General features: G+C 38.4%; 1 protein-coding gene across 2 annotated transcripts in view; it reads right to left on the bottom strand.

Annotated features, from left to right (window-relative positions):
* Nucleotides 1-14,115, bottom strand: part of LOC135946673 (T-cell leukemia homeobox protein 3-like) — a 33,292-nt gene extending 19,177 nt beyond the window's left edge. For both annotated transcript variants that reach the window (XM_065494978.1, XM_065494979.1), the window contains exon 1: nt 13,555-14,115. In XM_065494978.1, the coding sequence (XP_065351050.1) occupies nt 13,555-14,026 (472 nt within the window). In that variant the 5' untranslated portion in view covers nt 14,027-14,115. The remainder of the gene's footprint in view (nt 1-13,554) is intronic.
* Between the last annotated feature and the right edge of the window lie 4,532 nt (nt 14,116-18,647).

Raw genomic sequence — 18,647 nt, 5'->3', positions numbered from 1 at the left:
GGGGAAATAACTTACCGCTTAAAATAAAAAAAGAGCAGCAGGCGAATTTCGCCGGGCGGGCTGCTCGGCTCCTTTAAGGTGCGCGCGGCAGCAAAGTTAAACGTCGCAAAGTGGATCTGACAGCAGACAACAGACTCGGCCTGTTTACTCGGTCCCGCCAGGACCATTTGGGGTTGGCCAGATGCGGCCGAAGGGATGAACTAGTAGCTAGCACCACACTCTCGATTTCGCCCCGGCAAAGATTTGCGCGCACCGAGAGCTGATGCACGCCCATCTTTTTGCCGCAGACGCAATCTTGGACTTGGACGCCCCCTGCTCTGCGATTTCAGCTCTGTCTCAAACTTTCATGCCAAAAATTTGATTGCGCAATTGATTTTTGGGTCAAATCTCTGTAGCCGTCCCTTGACTGATTGGCAAAAATAAAAGACAAGCAGTTTTTTGTTTCAAAAATCTGTCCTAAAATTCTCTGAAAGAATAATCTTGGTTATAATTTTATTTTTAGAATTGAAACTTATACACATTACTCAATTTTGAGCATAAAAATGGTAACAGTAAAATGGATTTTTCTGAGTTAATATTTTTCCAAGAACCATATTCAACAAAATATATAGTGAAAAGGACTCAAAACCAACAATTAAAATTAAGATTTTGCCAATCTAATATGCGCTTGACTTCGTATTATTAGTAATTTAGATTCCTCTTAATATTTTGGGGGGAATGACTCTTATATAAAAAATTGAATCGGATAGGGATCAAGAGGTTGCCAAGCAAATAATATTATCTATTTACGTTCTGTAGGCAACATTTGGTTTTAAATCAACAATTTAATAATAATGGCAACAAATTTATTTTCAGGATAATTTCTATTATCAATGTTTTAAAACCAAAATTTTTAAGAGATACTTTTTAGCTATATAAGCACTGTAAAGAATTTACTCTTCAATTCATCACTGGAGCGAAAAGCCATAAATAAAGCCGAGCGCAGGAAACGCAAATAAATCCAGGCAGCTCGGATGCACAAATCTCTCATCTCCACTTATGCAGCCGGCACGAATTTATCGAGACAGGCAGGCGAATAAAATTTTCACGAATGGTTTTTACTTTGGTTGGTGCCGCGAGCCTTAATAAATTTGTATATCCGCCCGCAGAGTAAAAGTTTCGGGCTGCTTTAGAGCCTGGCAAGTTTTGCTCCGCTCCGACCGACCCTCTCGCCTGCATATATGTACACGCGCGGTTGGCGAGAATTGTGACCGCGCCACTGGTCGGGCGGGAAATTTAGTGCCGGCACCTCAAGGCCCATCAAACTAATAAAATATAAATTTCCAAAGTGCAGCTGCCGCGTGTGCAAATAAATTCAGACAACTTTATCTCCGTCAAGTCTCGCCTGATTTGCTTGAAGGAATCCGCATGCTTTTGAATTTCTTCTTGTACATAATATGCGAATAAATAATTTTTTTATTTATCACGATTTAACACTTAAAACGCTTTTGAAAAGGCACAGGTGTTTTAAAGTAATATATAATCTCTGCTGTTTAAAAGCATAGACACGCGATGTACAAGAGATAAATTGTTGTTTTATGTTTTATATGAATGGAGTTCAGTTGCCTCATTTGACGGATATGATCTGTTCACTTTACGGCATTTCTTATTCAAAATAAATAAATGAATTTAAAGTTGAATATTAAAAGAGCTGTGCATCTCTAGAATTATAGCGAATCAAAATGAGATGAAGTAATTTGGTTAAATTGACATTTTTTAATTTTTTTAGCCCAGGAATACTTAAAATTTGCCCAAGATGTAAATTCCATCGACGAACTGTATAGTTTAATTATATTAAGCACACATTATGTTACATTTTGTTTGGTTTCCGCCACCTCAGCTGATCCTTAAAAATGTGTACCGATGATCATAAATTTGTAGAAACGGTACTTTGCTCATGCTCCATTAAGGCTTGAACCAAAGGTATGCAGATTAACATTCCGTTTTTTAACTACGCAATTTAAAGGGAGAACAGCTTCGCAGCGACTGAGACACCAAGGAGAGAAAACACCTCACTTAGATGAATTAACTTGGAACTAAAACTATTATCTAGACATTACGATGGACGCTTTATTCGACCACCAAGTCCACGTGCATATACATACTACAACATTTTTGTTTGTTTTGTTAATTTAGAATAGAAATTGTGTATGGCTCTGGAAAAACGAGGAATGTTTTTCAGAATTATTAAAACTATTTTTGAAAAGCTCCAAAAACTCCTCATCTATTAGTTACAACGAACTGTTTTAGCCAATTTTTTAAGACCTCTCTTGATCTTTAATTAAAATAAGTAGAAAATTTAAAATAAATTTTTTCGCTTGTGGAGGATGAAAATAAATGTTGTATTTATTTGTATTCTACGGGGTTGATTTCGTTTCAGCCGCAAATAGAAAGCACATTCCGGTTTTCATAGAGGCCAATATTTTGCCCAGGCGAGTTGGGAAGTGGAAAGAAGAGCCACGGGAGAGTAAAGGAAGAAATTGGCCGGCTCATGACTTATTCACCGGCTGTTTTGTGTTTGAGTGCATTTTGTGAGCGGCCATAAAGGCTGTTGGTCTCTTTGTTACGCTCGAGGTTTTACTATTCATTAAACGTGTTGCTGTTTTACGGCCCCAACTTGAGGCAATATCTTATAAATTTAAAAGACTCTGCCTCTCGCCGCTCTCCGCCCAGCTCTTTTTATAACTCGCAGCCGTTTTGGCGCAGAATTTTCATAACTCGCCATTTTACAGCCGCGGACGCATGAATTATCAATGATCCGCAGGCTCCATTCTTTTATCGCACGCGCGCACTCACAAAACCTCCCTCTTGCTAGCTTGTTGGCAAGCCGAAAATGGGATTTGTGCGGTCTGTTGGGCGAGGCGCAGATTTGGGTGAACTCGGCGGATAATGTGACAGCGCGCTCGTGTGTCTTGAGCACATTAGTTGAAAAAATGGCTACTTAATTGTCATGTTCATTCTTTTTAAAAAAACGAGGAGACCTCATTTGAACAATTATGAGGATAATTTATGAAGCAAAATCTGAATATTCATTTTTGATGACTTGTTTGAAAAAGTTGCTTAATAATACCCTCATTCAATTTATTTTTTACATTTTCCCCAAAAGTCAAAAATTAAAGTACAAGTTGAATTTTACCAATGCATCAAAAGAGACAGGCTTCAAATTAAAAAAAACACATTTATGTTTTTAATGCTATGAATTTTGTATTTTTTTTTCAAATATTACAATTGCAGACATTTTTGCATCAATATATATCTTCTACTGTTTGAAATTAATCCGCATTTCCGAAATTTTCCGCATCCGCATAAATTTTAACAATGTCGTATTTACACCTGAAAGTGCCGCACAGGGGAGTGCGAATATCGAATGCCGGATAGCTAGCTCTCCGGCAGGCATAGTTGGTGTCAAGCAGAAATTCGCGAAACAGAATACCGCACGCACGCAACGTTGGGCTAATTAATTTTCCAAGTCGCACCCGTGCCAATCCGTTCGTTGAAATTGGTTCTGCCGGGCTGCTAATCGGCAGTGCGTGTATTAGTCAAAGAGCAGCCCGCCCGGCTGCTGGTGGGTTAATGCCTGATGCATAATTAATTAATAGCCGCTCTCTGTTTTGCTAATTCGACGCCGGCGGAGGAGATCTGCGGCCACTGGAATATTCATAGTCTCCGCGTGCGTTGCGGCGACCATTTGCGCCATTTGAATTTGCAGCATGCCCATGCTGGTTCATCATTAATTTCGCTTTAATTGCCTCGCATTAGATCGAATTTGACCGGCTAATGATTAAGCACATATAGTGTGCCATATGCTTCAGTCAATTTTCCTCGTGCTTCGTTCAATAATGATGCCATAATTAAGTCCAGCTGGATTTAAAGGTGTAGCATTTGTTTTTAAATCCAAGAAAAAATTTAATAACCTTAATTATTTTATAGATTTCCAGCCAAATCTTTGGTTGAAATACTTGCAACAGTCAAGATTTTTGATATTATGTTCATGGACACGTAACACTGCGCATAAAAAGAGTCGCCTTTAAAATAGATTTTTTCTTATTGATTGAAGTTTTTATAATTATTTGTTTCTGCTATATCATTTCAAGTGTAAAGTAATCATTAATTAAAAAATGGCATTAAGTATCCATAAATTTCCATTAAGTTTTTTGGGGGATCATGCTAAAAAATGCTACCACACACACACATATACTTTCCGAATACCCACTTTTTGTGGAGTTAAAAATTATTTTTGAGAGTTCCCATATTAAGAATATTAACAGTTTGCTGAGTTGATTAAAAAACGACGAAAATCTCAAATCTAGTTTAATCGGAGCCAAATAAGGAAACGCGGCAAGTGGCTCAAATTTAATGGTTTGGTGCAGCGTGGTGACCTTTCTGTGCCTCTCATTCATTATTTGGAAAGGAGTGCCCCTGTCCGTTCCGAAGCAATTATTTTCAGAGCAGGAGACACGTTTCATTTTAATTTATTGGCCGCGAGAGCCATTAATTTTGATTCCGCGGTGAAATTGCCCAGCCGCTCGCTCGCCCCGTCGGTTGCAGTGGACAAATCACACACTCGCGACCGCTTTCTTCACACAAAATTGTGATAATGAGAGTGTGTTTGTGTTTCTGCTGTGGTTTTATTGCGCCCGGCCCTGGCAGCCAATGCAGCTTCTGGGAACGTTAAAACAATTAAGACAAATAGCCTCTGCACTCGGTGGTGCGCGCGTAAATTATCAATTTTCCTTGAAAGTGCCGTAAAAATTTCTTGCCGCTCGACAAGAGTGCTTGTAGATGTTCGGAAAAATTATCATTTTGTATAAATATCCAGACCGTACGTCATTTGCGATAGATTCAACAATGCGGAGAGTAAAACTAAAAAAATTATTTAGATATGTATATATTGGTTTTTATGAGCACAACATTTTTGACACGTGAAATTAAATAGTGTTTTACAAATAATTGATGGCATTACTTTTATCAATTGCATGTAGCAGCTAAGCATTAAATAAATTATCTTGAAAATAAATCATTTTCCACGGCAGCGTTCTGAAATGTAGAACTCGGCATTAAGTTAAGTTGACGCGAGATAATTACACGATTAAAACTCATTTACCTCCATTAACATGTCCAAATAATATATTTATTAAGGACAAACTCATGACTGCACGCTGTAATTGAACGTAAAAAGTAACAAGCCCTAATTTTCCAACCTGTCGGCGCGTTTTTCCACGGTCGCAGAGATTAAAACGTAAAAAAATGTGCCACAGCTGGTGAAAAGTGGGTTAGTTAATCGAATTGATTTTTTCCCTTTAGCCACCAGCATAACAAGCTGCTTTGTTTACCGAATTGCTCGACATGACGTGCACGTGCCCAGCTGTAAAGATCAAAATCGGCCGGGCTCGCTTATTTCGGGATTGATATTTACATGACTGCCACTCACCGCCCGGCAAGGGCGCTCAATTACTCTTGCCCATCTGCTCGGAAAGCGAACTGGCAAATCGCAGAGTGCAAAACCTGTTTCGTGAAGTCGTAAAATTTCGCGAGTGCCGATTGTTCTGCAGTCACGAGTGCTTTACGCATGAGCTCGCCTTGGAAATCGGTTATTTTTTCTTGTATACCAACGGAGAAGGTCAATTTGGATATCTCGCAGATTTTTTGGCTTAAGCAATGAATTATCAATCATGTATACTTTGCAATAAAAAGCATCAACTGAAGGATTGACATGCTTATCTCAGTTGTCGACGTCGAAATATTTTTAAAGGAATGATCAAATATAGCCAGCATTTAATGATAATTAATTTCCCTTACTGTTAACGTGACCGGAATGTGCTAATTTTGTAGGGCACGCCGTCACGCCCTTATCTTTGGCAGACAGTTTTTATACACGGTGCAATACAGCGGTGAATTTGATAAATGTAACTGTCGAAACAGACAGTCTCCCTAGCAGTTTATGTTTTATTGCTTTTAAAATATTTTTTCAAGAAACATGCACGCAAAAGTAGTGCAATTGTCATGTCAAACTGGAAACAAAATGAGCACAATCTTTTAAAAATTCCTTACATCGTTTTGTTAATACATTCATGCGCTTAACATTTTAATAACTTAACAAAATTTTAAGCAAAATCAAATGAAGCAATCAACTAGAGAGTCAATTTGTAATCACGGCGGTAATGCATCCGCGAGCAGGCGAGAGGGTAATTAAAAAGAGGGCAAATTTATTCGCTGCTCGAATTAATTCGTCCACATCGAAATGGAAAGCTGCGGCGGCTGCCAGATTATCCTCTCATTTCACTGTGTATACAGCCGAGCGCGCAGAGTTGTTTTTGATTAATCAGATATATTAAAAAGCTTTTAAATGTCGCAACATGACGACCGTGCTTGAGTGTTAAGTGCCCGTTTGTTTGACTCGCTTCTTCAAGAAGAGCTTGTTTAATGCGGCCGCCCGCTTCTCGACGTTTATGTATTCAATGCTGCGCGCGAGCATTAACGCGCCGATCCATTCATTTTCACCTGAAACACACGTGTGCAACAGCTTTTCAGCCGGAAATTGCAGCTTGGAAAAAGTGTTTTCGCGCCGGGCGGCCGCAACGCCCGCGGTATGAAATGATAAAAGCACAACTGTGGATAAAAGCGTGCGCATAAAATGATAAAAGACTGCTTTCAATGAACTTCTTTGGTGTCTACTAAACTAATTTTTAAATTAAGTTAAATCGTCCTGAAAATCTTAATTTTAAGTGATTTTTGAGCAGGATAGAAATAAATTCTTTTATAAAGAATTTCTAAATAAGCTATATTTAATAAATTAAGTAAGCAGGGTTAATTAGAATTGAAACGGGTGTAATTTCATCAGTATTAAATTATAATGCTGTCAAATCCAGAGGAAAAAATAAGATATTTATCATAATTTTTTAAAGGTGAATTTCCAGAAAAAAACGTCTAGATACCGTTAAAGTTTTAAAATTATTTGTTTTTCATACTCACGGTAAATCCCCAATTGTTATTGCAAAAGTAAAAGTCTTATTCGCTTTCCTAGTTTTTAATCTGAGCAAAAAATATCCGGTCAATTATCAATTTTATAGTTAAATTTATAATGACAAAATTGTCTCCTCAAGCAAAGAGTGAAAAAGATTGATTGAAATAATTAATCAGCCAGGGTCAAATTAGAACACGCAATGCCTCTGATTATTTAGAATACAAGCTGACAAAAAATTGAGTCCGTCTGGCCGTGTTTTTTATGTGCTCGCGCGCTCGGTGTTCGTTTTACGCGCGACTATGTGTGCGATTCTTATCGCGGCGGCAATCGCGTGTGTGGCTTTCCGCGATTAAAACAAAAATCCGAGACTTTCGCGTGCCACTCGGCGCGATCAAATATAAATCTCTGCAGTGTCGCGTTCAAAGCAGCGCCGCATTTAGGCAAGTTACATGATATTATTGTATGCTTTATGGAAATACTGTCCACATGCCGTACGTGCTGGATAGATCCTGATGCCCGATAAAATGTTTAAACAGGCGGGGATCAATCTGCGTTTATCTGTCGTGACTCATTATGCTTTAAAGTCAAAGACTTAATTTTAGAAATTGAGGCATACTTTATTGGTATGTAAACACGTGTGCCAATGGAAAATTTATTCTCTACAATAAGTGTCTTCAGAGCTATGAACTTTATTTTAAGCTCAAAATTATGTGTCATAATTTCATTAAAATTTATATTTTTGCAAAGAAAGCTGTAAAAATTGGTAACCGTGAAATTATTTAAAAATTGGAAAGAAAAATCAGAAACAAATATTTTGTTAAGGGTCCTTGACATTTTCCCCAAAATTTCGTGAGTACTGAAACAAATCAATTAGTACGTGCAATTTGCAATGTTTTACAACGCCTAATACCCGAAATAATGACTTTCCCTGAAATGTTCACCGTTGAGTGAGAAACACTTTTCCTTCCTGCTCCCCAGAAGCATTTCATCTGCTCGTGCTGCGCATAAAACAATTGCAAATAACCTATTCCAAAAAGTCAACCTCGGTCAAACTAAGAGCCCCGGCGTCGGTTACATAATTCGTTTCCGTTCGCGTCCTTTGCCAGTTGAGACATATATATAGAAAAAATATTTTTCTCTTATCTCGAGCGCCGCGGTCGAACCCTGAGTTGTATTTTACGCGAGGCGGCAAGCAGGCAGGCAGCCGCTCGTTAGGATTAATTACCTGAGCGTTCGTTCCCGGTACTCACTGGGCTACTGGGTAAAAATCCACGCACCGCCTTTAATATACAGCGCGTATATATCAGAGTTTATGCTCATTTATTTGTTTATTGGTCTCTCGGAATACAGGAAATAGAAAAAGAGAAAATTATTGCTAGACGTTCAGAAATAATAGACGACACTCGTTTACATTCTTCGTAGCTATATAATTTAGGAAAGAGGTGTGAAAATGTCCAAGAGATTTGAATGCCTGATCTTTATCGATATGTCACCATGACACCTGTGACAATCTTATCGCAACCAAGGGTACGAACGATAGTGGCTTATTTTTAAAAAGCACGCGTCCTGATATTTTTTCCATAGCAATAAGAATCAATTATGACTAGAGGCAAGTTGCACGAACTCGGCGAGAAACGGGCCCGAACGGTGGAAGGAAAACTGCTTTGTTACCCCTTGAGCGGCGAAATTAAACGATGTGCGTGTCGAGACCATCATCTTTCCACAAAAAAATAGAAAAGGAACACTTTAAAAGGCTATTAGTCAATAGGAATGTGAAAGACGTCGTATACTTTTAATTTTCTATAATCGGCTCTTGCGTTTATGTATCGTGTGGTTCCATTTCTGAGCGCTGTAATAATCCCTGGTGGGTTGTTTTGAAATAGAAGAGTGCTGCTGTTTCAGCCGAGGTCGAGGTTTGGGACCAGAGCTGCTTCATGAAGCAGATTTTCCCGCATATATAGACTCACGAGGAAAAGAGAATATTTAATTAAGCCTTACGTGTTCCTCATCAATTAAAAAATTTTATTTTCTTTAAATATAAGAATCATCAAATTTATGATTTTCAGGAATCGAACAAATCTCGAGCTTTCTTTTAAAAAATTCTCTCAAATAACGAACGATTACTACCATTTAACAGTCTATGGCCCTATAAATTACTTTATCTCCTCAAAGGTTTTAAGAATGATTTTCAACAGCAACACCGTTTCATTCTAAATACCAAAAACTCACCTGATTTTGTTGAGTGTTTGATAAATTTTTGTTTTAAAACTCTAAAATTTGTAATATAAAGCGCATTTAGTGAACGGTTTTGATTTATTGTGTTCGGCTATTCATCCACGGCCTGCTCGATAAAAATAAAATGTTTTGTCTACATGCATCCACTCTAATCGCGGAGATTTGAGGTTGAATGGGACAAATGCATCATGATGATGATGATGAGTGCTATTGACATGTTAGGCATCCCCTGGAGGTGTGCGTGCCGGTTGTGTAATATAATACACACGCGCGGTAGCAGAAGGAGGTCCTGCGCGCTTGACTCAAAGGTGAATGTGTGGGTATTAATACGCCTATAAATATTTTAAAAGCATTTTATACCCGCGCGCGGCAATTAATATAAACACGTCCGAATGCTACTGGTTTAATTTTATTATATTCCCTGCGCAAGAATTTATTGGAGGCGATTCTCGGAACTGCAATAACAGTGAATTCGACGCACAGAGAGAAGGAAGAGAGGATGTAGAATGTGCTGGGATTTGGTTTTCCCGGTAAAAATTCATTAGAGACTGTCCAATTATGTTTGTGAAAAGCGGAAGATTTTGTCACTGACGCACAGGCAGTAATTCGCCAACAATTTGAACCAATTGGTGCTGTGCGACCGCATGGTGCGGCAGGGAATTTGTAAAAGCGACTGTTTTAATTTCCAAAGCTTTCTCTACAACGATATATATTTGGTAATCTGCTGCTCTCGCACGCCTATTACGGGGAATTTCGATGATGACGATTAATGAGCCCATCAAACCTGATAGCGGATCCAATTATATTGAGATAATTTCGTGTCACGGGAAATTAATTAGCCGGAAATAATTACCAGACCATAAATATAAAAAAGCAAATATTTTTATAGTTCGGCAGGAAGAATGGAGAAGCAAATTCATAGAGGTCGTGCGGAGATCCCCGTTTAGCCCCGTCCAAAGTACTAAGCTATTTTTTAGGAGCTTTTAATTTTGCGCAGACGGCTCCGAAAAGAGCACGCAAACGATCAAAGAGTGCGCGGACTTCCAGCTAAAAAACGATAAATAGCGCATCTACGACCTTTCATTTACTTTTCTCTGCACTAGTTATCTCACTTAAGTTGCAATTAAAGCTGCAGTTTAAGGCACAAAAACGTGTAATTACTAAAATAAGCCCGAATAATGAGGCAAGTGACTTGCGTCAGCTGACAAAAAATACCGGAGCAAATTCGAAACCCCCGAGGATCCAAAACAATTATGCACACAGTTTCATTTATTGCTGTAAATAAACTGCATTTTTCGAACGCTTTATACAAACCAAGTAAATGCGGCGCAGCAGCAGTAGCAATAAAATCTGCAGCTGGGGCGCTGCTTTTGTTTGCAGGAACTTGCTGCTTTTCAAATTTAATTATTTTCCACGAATATAATACAGTCGAAGCCAGAGGCGTCGTAAAGCAATTGCAGCAAAGCGGAGAGAAGAAGTACAAGTAAATAAAATAATTTTAGTACGTGTTAATTATTTTTCATTGTTTTACGACGTGTAATTAAACATTTCTTTGACGCGAAATGAGTGAAATTGCAATCGAACTTGACGAGAGCGGGAATTAGTTTAAACTCTTAGCGGCAGTAATTGATGGCATTCTTTTCTCACGCACGCATTTTTCGCAATCAACTCTTTTTGTTTTTGAATAATGAGTATGCCCTTCGCGAGAATTATTCGGGTAATTGAATCTGCGCGCACCTATCGGTACGAGCGCATTGCTGGAAGGGAAGTGATTACTTGCGTTATTGACTATCGGCTTTTATTACACTGTTCTTGAAATCTTATTATTGGTGCTTGCTCTCTTCCCTTTTAGTCGATACATATTCCAAGGATTCAATCATAACTAAATTTTGTTCAAGAGAAGGTAGAATATTTAGATTACCAAATCAGAAATGTAATGTTACTAAATGATCTAGAGAAGCAACAAATGATGAATTAATAAATTCTACAGTAATTTATGTTTAGACTATACTCTAAGCCAGCAGAAAAAACAATTTATTAAGTGAATGAATGTGAACACAAAGGATGATGATTGCCAGAGATTAAATATAAAAATATATATTTTAAATAATAATGCAATACTAATTTTTAAAAAAATATCAATTCAAAAACTGAAATAACCATAATATAATTATAGTAAACTATAATTGTTGTGAACAAATATTATGTATAGTTTAAATTAAATTAAAATTTTTATAGCCTTAAAATTATGAATAGATGGAAAACAAGTAATTTTATTTAATTTTAATAATTACTGCCACTTTAAAATTATTTTTCGAACATTAAGCAAGTGCAAACGATCGCTTCACGTAATTTGCATTAATTGAACATGGATTTCCACACTTTTCTCGCGAGGTAATCAGCGTGCCAAGTACATTCACTCGCATGACTGTGCACAGACACACTCTAAACGCGCATTATAGTTTTAATTGCAGAGAGCGCCTGGAAAATGAATATGCTTCATTCTGTTGTTTCACCGCGCGCAGCGTCAATAAAGACAGGCACGCATTTAAAATTGCCCTCTCGCATGCTGGCTGAAAGACGCTTGGATATGAATAATAAGTTATTGTTTCTTTCGCCAGTTGCATCCTTTTACAGCCGGCTGTTTAACAAGCGATAATTCTACTCGGAACGATCGCTTTTTATGCGGCGCACTCGATCGTTAACAAACGGAAAAAATTGAGCAGATCCAATACTTTGCTCTCTTGGAAGGCGGTTGTAAAGTCAGTCTTGCAATCATCACAAACTGTTCCTCTGCCGAAGGAAATTCGAACATCGCGTGAGTTTTTTGCCGCACAATCAGAATAAAAACGAAACTCACAGTGCAAAAAATAATGTAAATTCACAATTTTTCCACCGCGCGACGTGTTTAACTGCTTTCCGCAGCCACGATAAGGCTGCACAATATTTTTTCACAAGTAAAAAAATAAGTAAAATTCTTTTGTTTCGCGACAAAACTTGCTGAACACCTTCATTAGCGCATTTCTGGCGTGAATACCTTTTGTTGTGACGCTGTGACGTCAAAACACTCTGCGATATGAGACTTATTGAAAGAAAACGTCGGGGCACATGTAAGTTCCAGAATTTAAGTACATAATTATAGCATTTAAAAGTCATTGTCCGTTTGCCTTCCTGCCCCACTCTTTTGTTACGTGCAAGACAAAAATAGCAGAATTTATCTTAATGCTTGTTTTATCTTAATGCTTGAATAATTTCTCCACAAAACTTGAAAAAATATTCGGTCTCTTTCGATAAAAATCTTCCTTATTGTTGTCCTGAATACGCACGAAAATGAACCCACAATAAAGCTCGACGTTTTCGTAACATATCTTAAGAGTGCAAGACTTTGAAGAAGAAAGATATATTGTACCTTGATTAAACAAAAGGGCCGCGATTTTTGCTGATTGTTGTTTTCAAATTATAAATTGTGGCAACCGTTCACTCAAGAGGGAGCTTTGAGAATTAAACATAAACGCAAGGTTGCTGACCGCATTAATGACGTTTACGAATCCTCCCACTAAATTTGCGAAATAAAACTAGGGAGGTGCTTTGGAAGGGGTTGAAAAGCAACAACACGCACATAGCATATAAATCGACACTGCTTTTTTCTGGTGCTATACAGAATGGACATTAATTGTGTTTTATTTTCAGCTATTAGGTATCATATGTGTATTAGTTGGCATAAATGACAACAATAACATGATTTATTAATTTCTATATATTTATGTATATTGAATCCGCAAAAAGGTTGAATGCATATATTGTACGTAAACTAATCAAAATTATTGGCCAATAATTAAGATTTGGTTTAAAAAATGGAACAACACTCCCGGTATCATGTTATGCAAATTTGCAGAGTAAAATCCTAAATCTACTTTCATAAATTATTAAGAAACTAAACAAATTCTAAAAGAAAAAAATATATGGACTCTCCATTCGATATATCTTTAAAATATATGGAAAACACTGAAAAGAAAATCGCAATCCCAACTTATTTAAACCGAACAGCGACGTGAGAAAGATCAGTTTGGTATTTGATCTGAGCATACCCAGACTTTATGGACCTATTATTTAGGAAATACGTTAAATTTTAAGACTGGAAGAAAATAAGTTGCTAATTTATTTTCTTACTTAAATTCAATACAAGCAATCAGTGTAAATAAAATTTTTTAAATACTGCAGAATTGATCATAGCTTTCCGCACTGACATTGAGCCACGAATTCTCGAGCCCCTTTTATTTGCGCGAGAAATTTAGAAAAAATATTGGGGGACCAACCTGTGAGCCTTTCCTTGACCAGGTGCGAGGCAAGGGCGGCACTCCTCTGCAGCGGGTCGAGCCAGGGGTAGGAGGAGGCCGAGAGGGTCGGCATGGCAGCATTATTGGGAGGCGCCGTCGACGTCGGCGGCCGATGGGCTGGCACGCGGATGATGGCGCCGCCGGGCGCCGCCGCGTAGTGCAGGCTGGGCGGCAGCATTCCGGGTCTGGCGCCGAAAAAGTGCTCGTAGTTGGCGGCGTCGGCCCAGCAGGCGGCGACGGCCTCGGCGCCAAGCTTGCTGGACGACTTGGTGTCGAAGTCGGCGCCGAGCAGCCGCGAGATGCTGAACGGCAGTTTCGTCTGCTGATCCTTGGTGATGATTGGCGCCGTCGCCTCGACATCGCTGCTGGCGCCGCCGTCGCTCATCGGGCAGCTGCCGTTGCTGTCCGAGTCGACGTTGATCTCCTCGTCGCCGCTCGCCGATGACGACATGTTGTTGTTTGGCGTTTTTTCAGGGCCACGAAAGCACACGGCGCTGCTGCTATGCTGCTGCTGCGGTTTTTCTCTCACTTGTGCCTTGGCGGACGGGCGGGCAAGCACTGCGGCCGCCGCCACATGTCTTCGGCGCCTCCGGAGCGTGGGGCGGGGCCTCGGCCCGGGTTGGCGGCGGCCGCGACCGCCCCCGGCCGCCGATTGGCCGCCCGCCTCGACTCTGTGATCAATGGCTATTACCGCAGAGAGCTTAATTAGATAACCAAATCATCAGCGCAACAGCCGGCAGCTTTCGCGAATCTCACCCTGCGCTGCCGAGCGCTGCCGCCACCCGATGTTCTCGTTGCTAAGAGCAAATTTAATTTGCGCCCGAATACGCCTGTCAATTCACTCTTGCCTCGCTCTCTTATTGTTTGGCAAGCGCTAATTTCCCTGGCTCTGCTTTTTAATTTTTTAAAGCGCTGTTTTTTCCCTTCAATGCATTCCACAACCAGAACATATTAAAGAATTTTACTTTGACATGCAATTTTCTGCACGCAATTTAAACGTAAAAGTGCCTTCTGCGAGTTATGACTTGAGCAATTAAAAGTGTCTCAAGTTGATAATTTTTTGTTAGAGTTCATGCCTTGGCCTTTATATATTTTTTACTCCTATCTATATTATTAAATGTATTGGTTCGATCTGTATAAGAACTATGCACACAATTCAGATAGTACATACAATCGTGAAATTTCAGAAAATTTGCATTTCGACCCGTTGGAAGTATTCAAGGTATTATTTAGGAAAAACTCTTTTGTACCCAACCCTTTATACTAATAAAAATTTATATATAAAAATTCATTTTTGCTATTCAAAAATTAGGAATAAATTCGAAAATCCCTCATATTTGAAAAATTGTGATAAATTTAAAAGTTGCAGGCTGTAAAAGTGAAGAATATTTTGGCTTAGAGTTTCTAATGTCAATAATAATTAGAAAGTGAAGGTAGCTCATTTTTTTTATCACTGAGAGGCCCCATTTCTCTAGATTTCATTTTAGCTTTCGAGGAAAATACTGCATTTTACATTTTAAAGGGTATATACTTGGTTATTTCGACACCTCTTTACCACTATAAAACAAACCGAAAAATCAGGATAGTGCGCTCGAACAAAATTTTAAAAAATGTAGACCATATATATCAAATCTCTCGTGGAAACAAAAATAAAATATCTGTATTATTGACTAGCAAGAATAAACAAAAAAATTATAAATATTATTTTAATATGGAACAACAAGCCATACGAATGTCAGTTTTAACTTTAATATGTTGATCAATATAGAAATCCTATTAATTCACTGATATGCGTAAACAAGCAAGTGGATTTTTTTAAAACTAAAGAATTCCTTCTGCTCCCAATATCGCAATATTCTGGTGCCATAATATGCTCATATGGCCAAACTTGGCAAGAACTTAAAAATTAAATGCAACAAAAAATGAACAGAAATAAAATAAGACTATCAGAAATATCTTTAAAAATTGGTTTAAGATAGTAATAAAATTTGTCAAGTATACAGAGAGTGCATGAATATTTTCAAAACACAGATGTACAAGAGCCGAAAAATAAAATTAACTCACGCGAATCATAGAGCGTGACAGCGCGTGAATAACCAACAAAGCAGTTTTGACGAAAGCAATAATACAAACACGTATAATCATAATCTTTTTGATAGTCCCTGTAAGGCAATGATATGGTTTTGTTTTGAGTGCCGTCTGTTGCGGTTTGCCATCTCAATGGACCACAAAATGAACCCAACGATATTCGACGTGCTCGTGTAAAACAATGAGCTATGGCGGCACAAAAAACTCAAACAGAAGACTTTCCTGCTGTTGCGAAAAAAAACGAACGATCGATTCCCGAAATCAAATGCACCTGCTGCTCTTTCCGCTGAACGACCCGACACCGTTTTTCGGCGTTTAATGCGCAGCAATTGCCATCCATCGTTTTGGTCGAGCAGAAAAAGGAGCCGTGCGGCGGACCTGAAATATGACATTGGATTCGCCATCATGCGTGAAATATGAAAATTCATCACGACGAGCGTTTTGTCTCGTGGGAAAACACTTTGGACGTTAATTCAAAGGAGAGACTCTCGTCGCAAATCGAATTTACATTCCTCCAAAAAGCTGATTATGCAAATTAGTGAAATAGTTCGCGTTTCAATGTATATTCAAATTGGCAAATCCACTTTGGGAGCTAAACAGGAGCGCACGCTATAGCAGATGGAAAAATATTTTATTATTTCACATCAAGAAGTTCCAGTAGCGTGTTGGAACTTTTCTCTCTTCTCCTGCAAATAAGCCATTAATTTGACGCTCAAGCAGCAGCTTGCGTGTAACACACTCATAAAATATTTTAACATCTTAATTCGCCTCATCAGTCTGTATTTGCCGTTTAAGTGCTGTCATCGATTCGGCATGATATATTTTTATGCTCACGTGAATATTAGTCCCGCGAGAGAAATGAGGAAAATAAAAGCCTCTTAGACGACGACTCGTCATAAAAGTTAAAAAGCATGCACCTCGCCAAACGAGTTTTCGTCGTAATCGAAAAAAATCACGCTCGCCAACAAGCACGCTTCGCAATCGCTCAAGGCGATATCAAGGCGATGATTGATGACCATTATTTCATTAGAATCGGACTTAATCTGCTTGTTGTGCGAAAACTTCAGATTAAATATCAATTATCACAGAACGGGAAGAGAGGAATGTGGCTTAACTGACTTGAATATATGTTAAAAGCAACAAAATGTATATTTTATATTCAAGTTTGACTTTTCTTTTTACTCACTAACCTTGGTTTTCTTATCGAGTCGTTCAACAGTCGAAATAATGAATATAAGTCATGGCATTTTTGCCTGAAAATATGGTTGAGACATTTTGGCTGATAAAAATAGGATACGACTTTTGACGAAGAAACGCCTGTTAAAGATAAAAATTGTTGGGAAACCTATTTTTACTAGAAGTATCCTTATATAAAGATTTTTTTCTAAATTTTGTAAAATATTACCCATTAAAAATATTTTTAAAGCTGAATTTCCAGCAAAATTAGCTAAGGGTCAAACCAGCGTTATTGAAATAGAAAATAGGGTGAAAATATAAATAATAAACGTTATCTTACAATTATTAGCTTAAGTATGTCGACTTTTTTGACACTCAAGGTTGGTTGTTCCATATTTTAATTTACATTTTGTAAATAACTGTTAGTTTTCTTCTTTTAAAATATTTTACATTCACTATACCAAACAATAAAATGATAAAGATTTACTTCTTGTTACATTCAATGCCATAAATTTGAAGGAACAAATTTACTCGTAAATTTGTAACCGCACCGGAAATTGAGTCGCGAGGTCTGTCTTTTTCTCTGCGGTCGTTACAGGGCGCGTGTGATTACGCTCACGGGCCGAGAGAAACACTGCGCCGGAGAGATGGTTTTCATAATGAAAGGTCGGTTAATTTTCCGGCGCGCTGTGTTAGAGATAGAGGTCGTCGGCAATTTCGCCGCTTGGGTGGGTGTGTGAGAAAAACACACGCGTGTAAAAGCACCATATTGTCTTTTTCTCTTTCTCGCTGCGTCTATCGCGATAATTGAGGCGTATTAACCTTCTGCCGCTGCTCCATTATAGGCCGCCGCGCGCGGAGAAGGGTACAAAAAATAATATCATTCTGAACGCTCACGAGCGGGAAAGAGACATACAAACGGCGGAGAACGAACACAAGAGCCAGAGTCGTGCGCTGTAATGAAATAAATTGGAGCGAAATTATGGCCCCTAATTTTGTGTCTCCCATTATTTTTGTGTGCGGCGTTTAACTCCGAATAAACGCATGTCAAATCTAGCTTGGAATTTAATTTAGTCTGACTTGTGTACGTGACATAATTATCGTTTTCCATTTTCCCCGAAATTCAGCCTGGTAAAAACGATACTCTTCATCATTTTCCGAGAACAAGGATTAAAATTTGAATTTTGTACACGAAAGTACAAGAACATAAATATATAGCTGACAAATTGTAAATTTTAACTTATTTTAAGACAGTTTTCGACCACATTTTTTTTAATTTAATGATTAAAGGAAACCACGTGCATCAATTAAAAATTTCCTTGTTGCTCAATTTTAATGTTTTTCAAGTGGTGCCAAGTTTTGACTTAGATTTTTTACCGACAAGAAGTAATGAAATTTCCTATAAGTTATATAGAGAAACATTTACATTTCTCAATAGCTCAATATGACTGTGCCTTTGCTTTGAAATAATGATATGACAGATGGATGGTGGAAATCCATTCTCGATTATCCGTGTGTTTGTTGCCTGTAAGCGCCAGACAGACGGCAAAAAAGGGATAAAGAAACGATCGAATACCAAGCAATTGCGGCACGATTTAATTTTCACGCACAAAAAGCACTCGCTTACAAAACGCGCTTATGGCTTTTATAGCATTATTTTTTGATATTGATGTCATTAAGTTTGACCTTGGACAGGAAAGGATTTCAAATTACGATGCTGGTGAGAGAGAGAGAGAGAGAGAGAGAGAGAGAGAGACATGCGCACACACACATATACATGCAGCGACCATAATGCAGCGTCTAACAGC

This window comes from Cloeon dipterum, chromosome X, assembly GCF_949628265.1.
Source record: "Cloeon dipterum chromosome X, ieCloDipt1.1, whole genome shotgun sequence".
In the NCBI taxonomy this organism is placed as follows: domain Eukaryota; kingdom Metazoa; phylum Arthropoda; class Insecta; order Ephemeroptera; family Baetidae; genus Cloeon; species Cloeon dipterum.
This window is presented reverse-complemented; position numbering and strand designations above follow the sequence as displayed.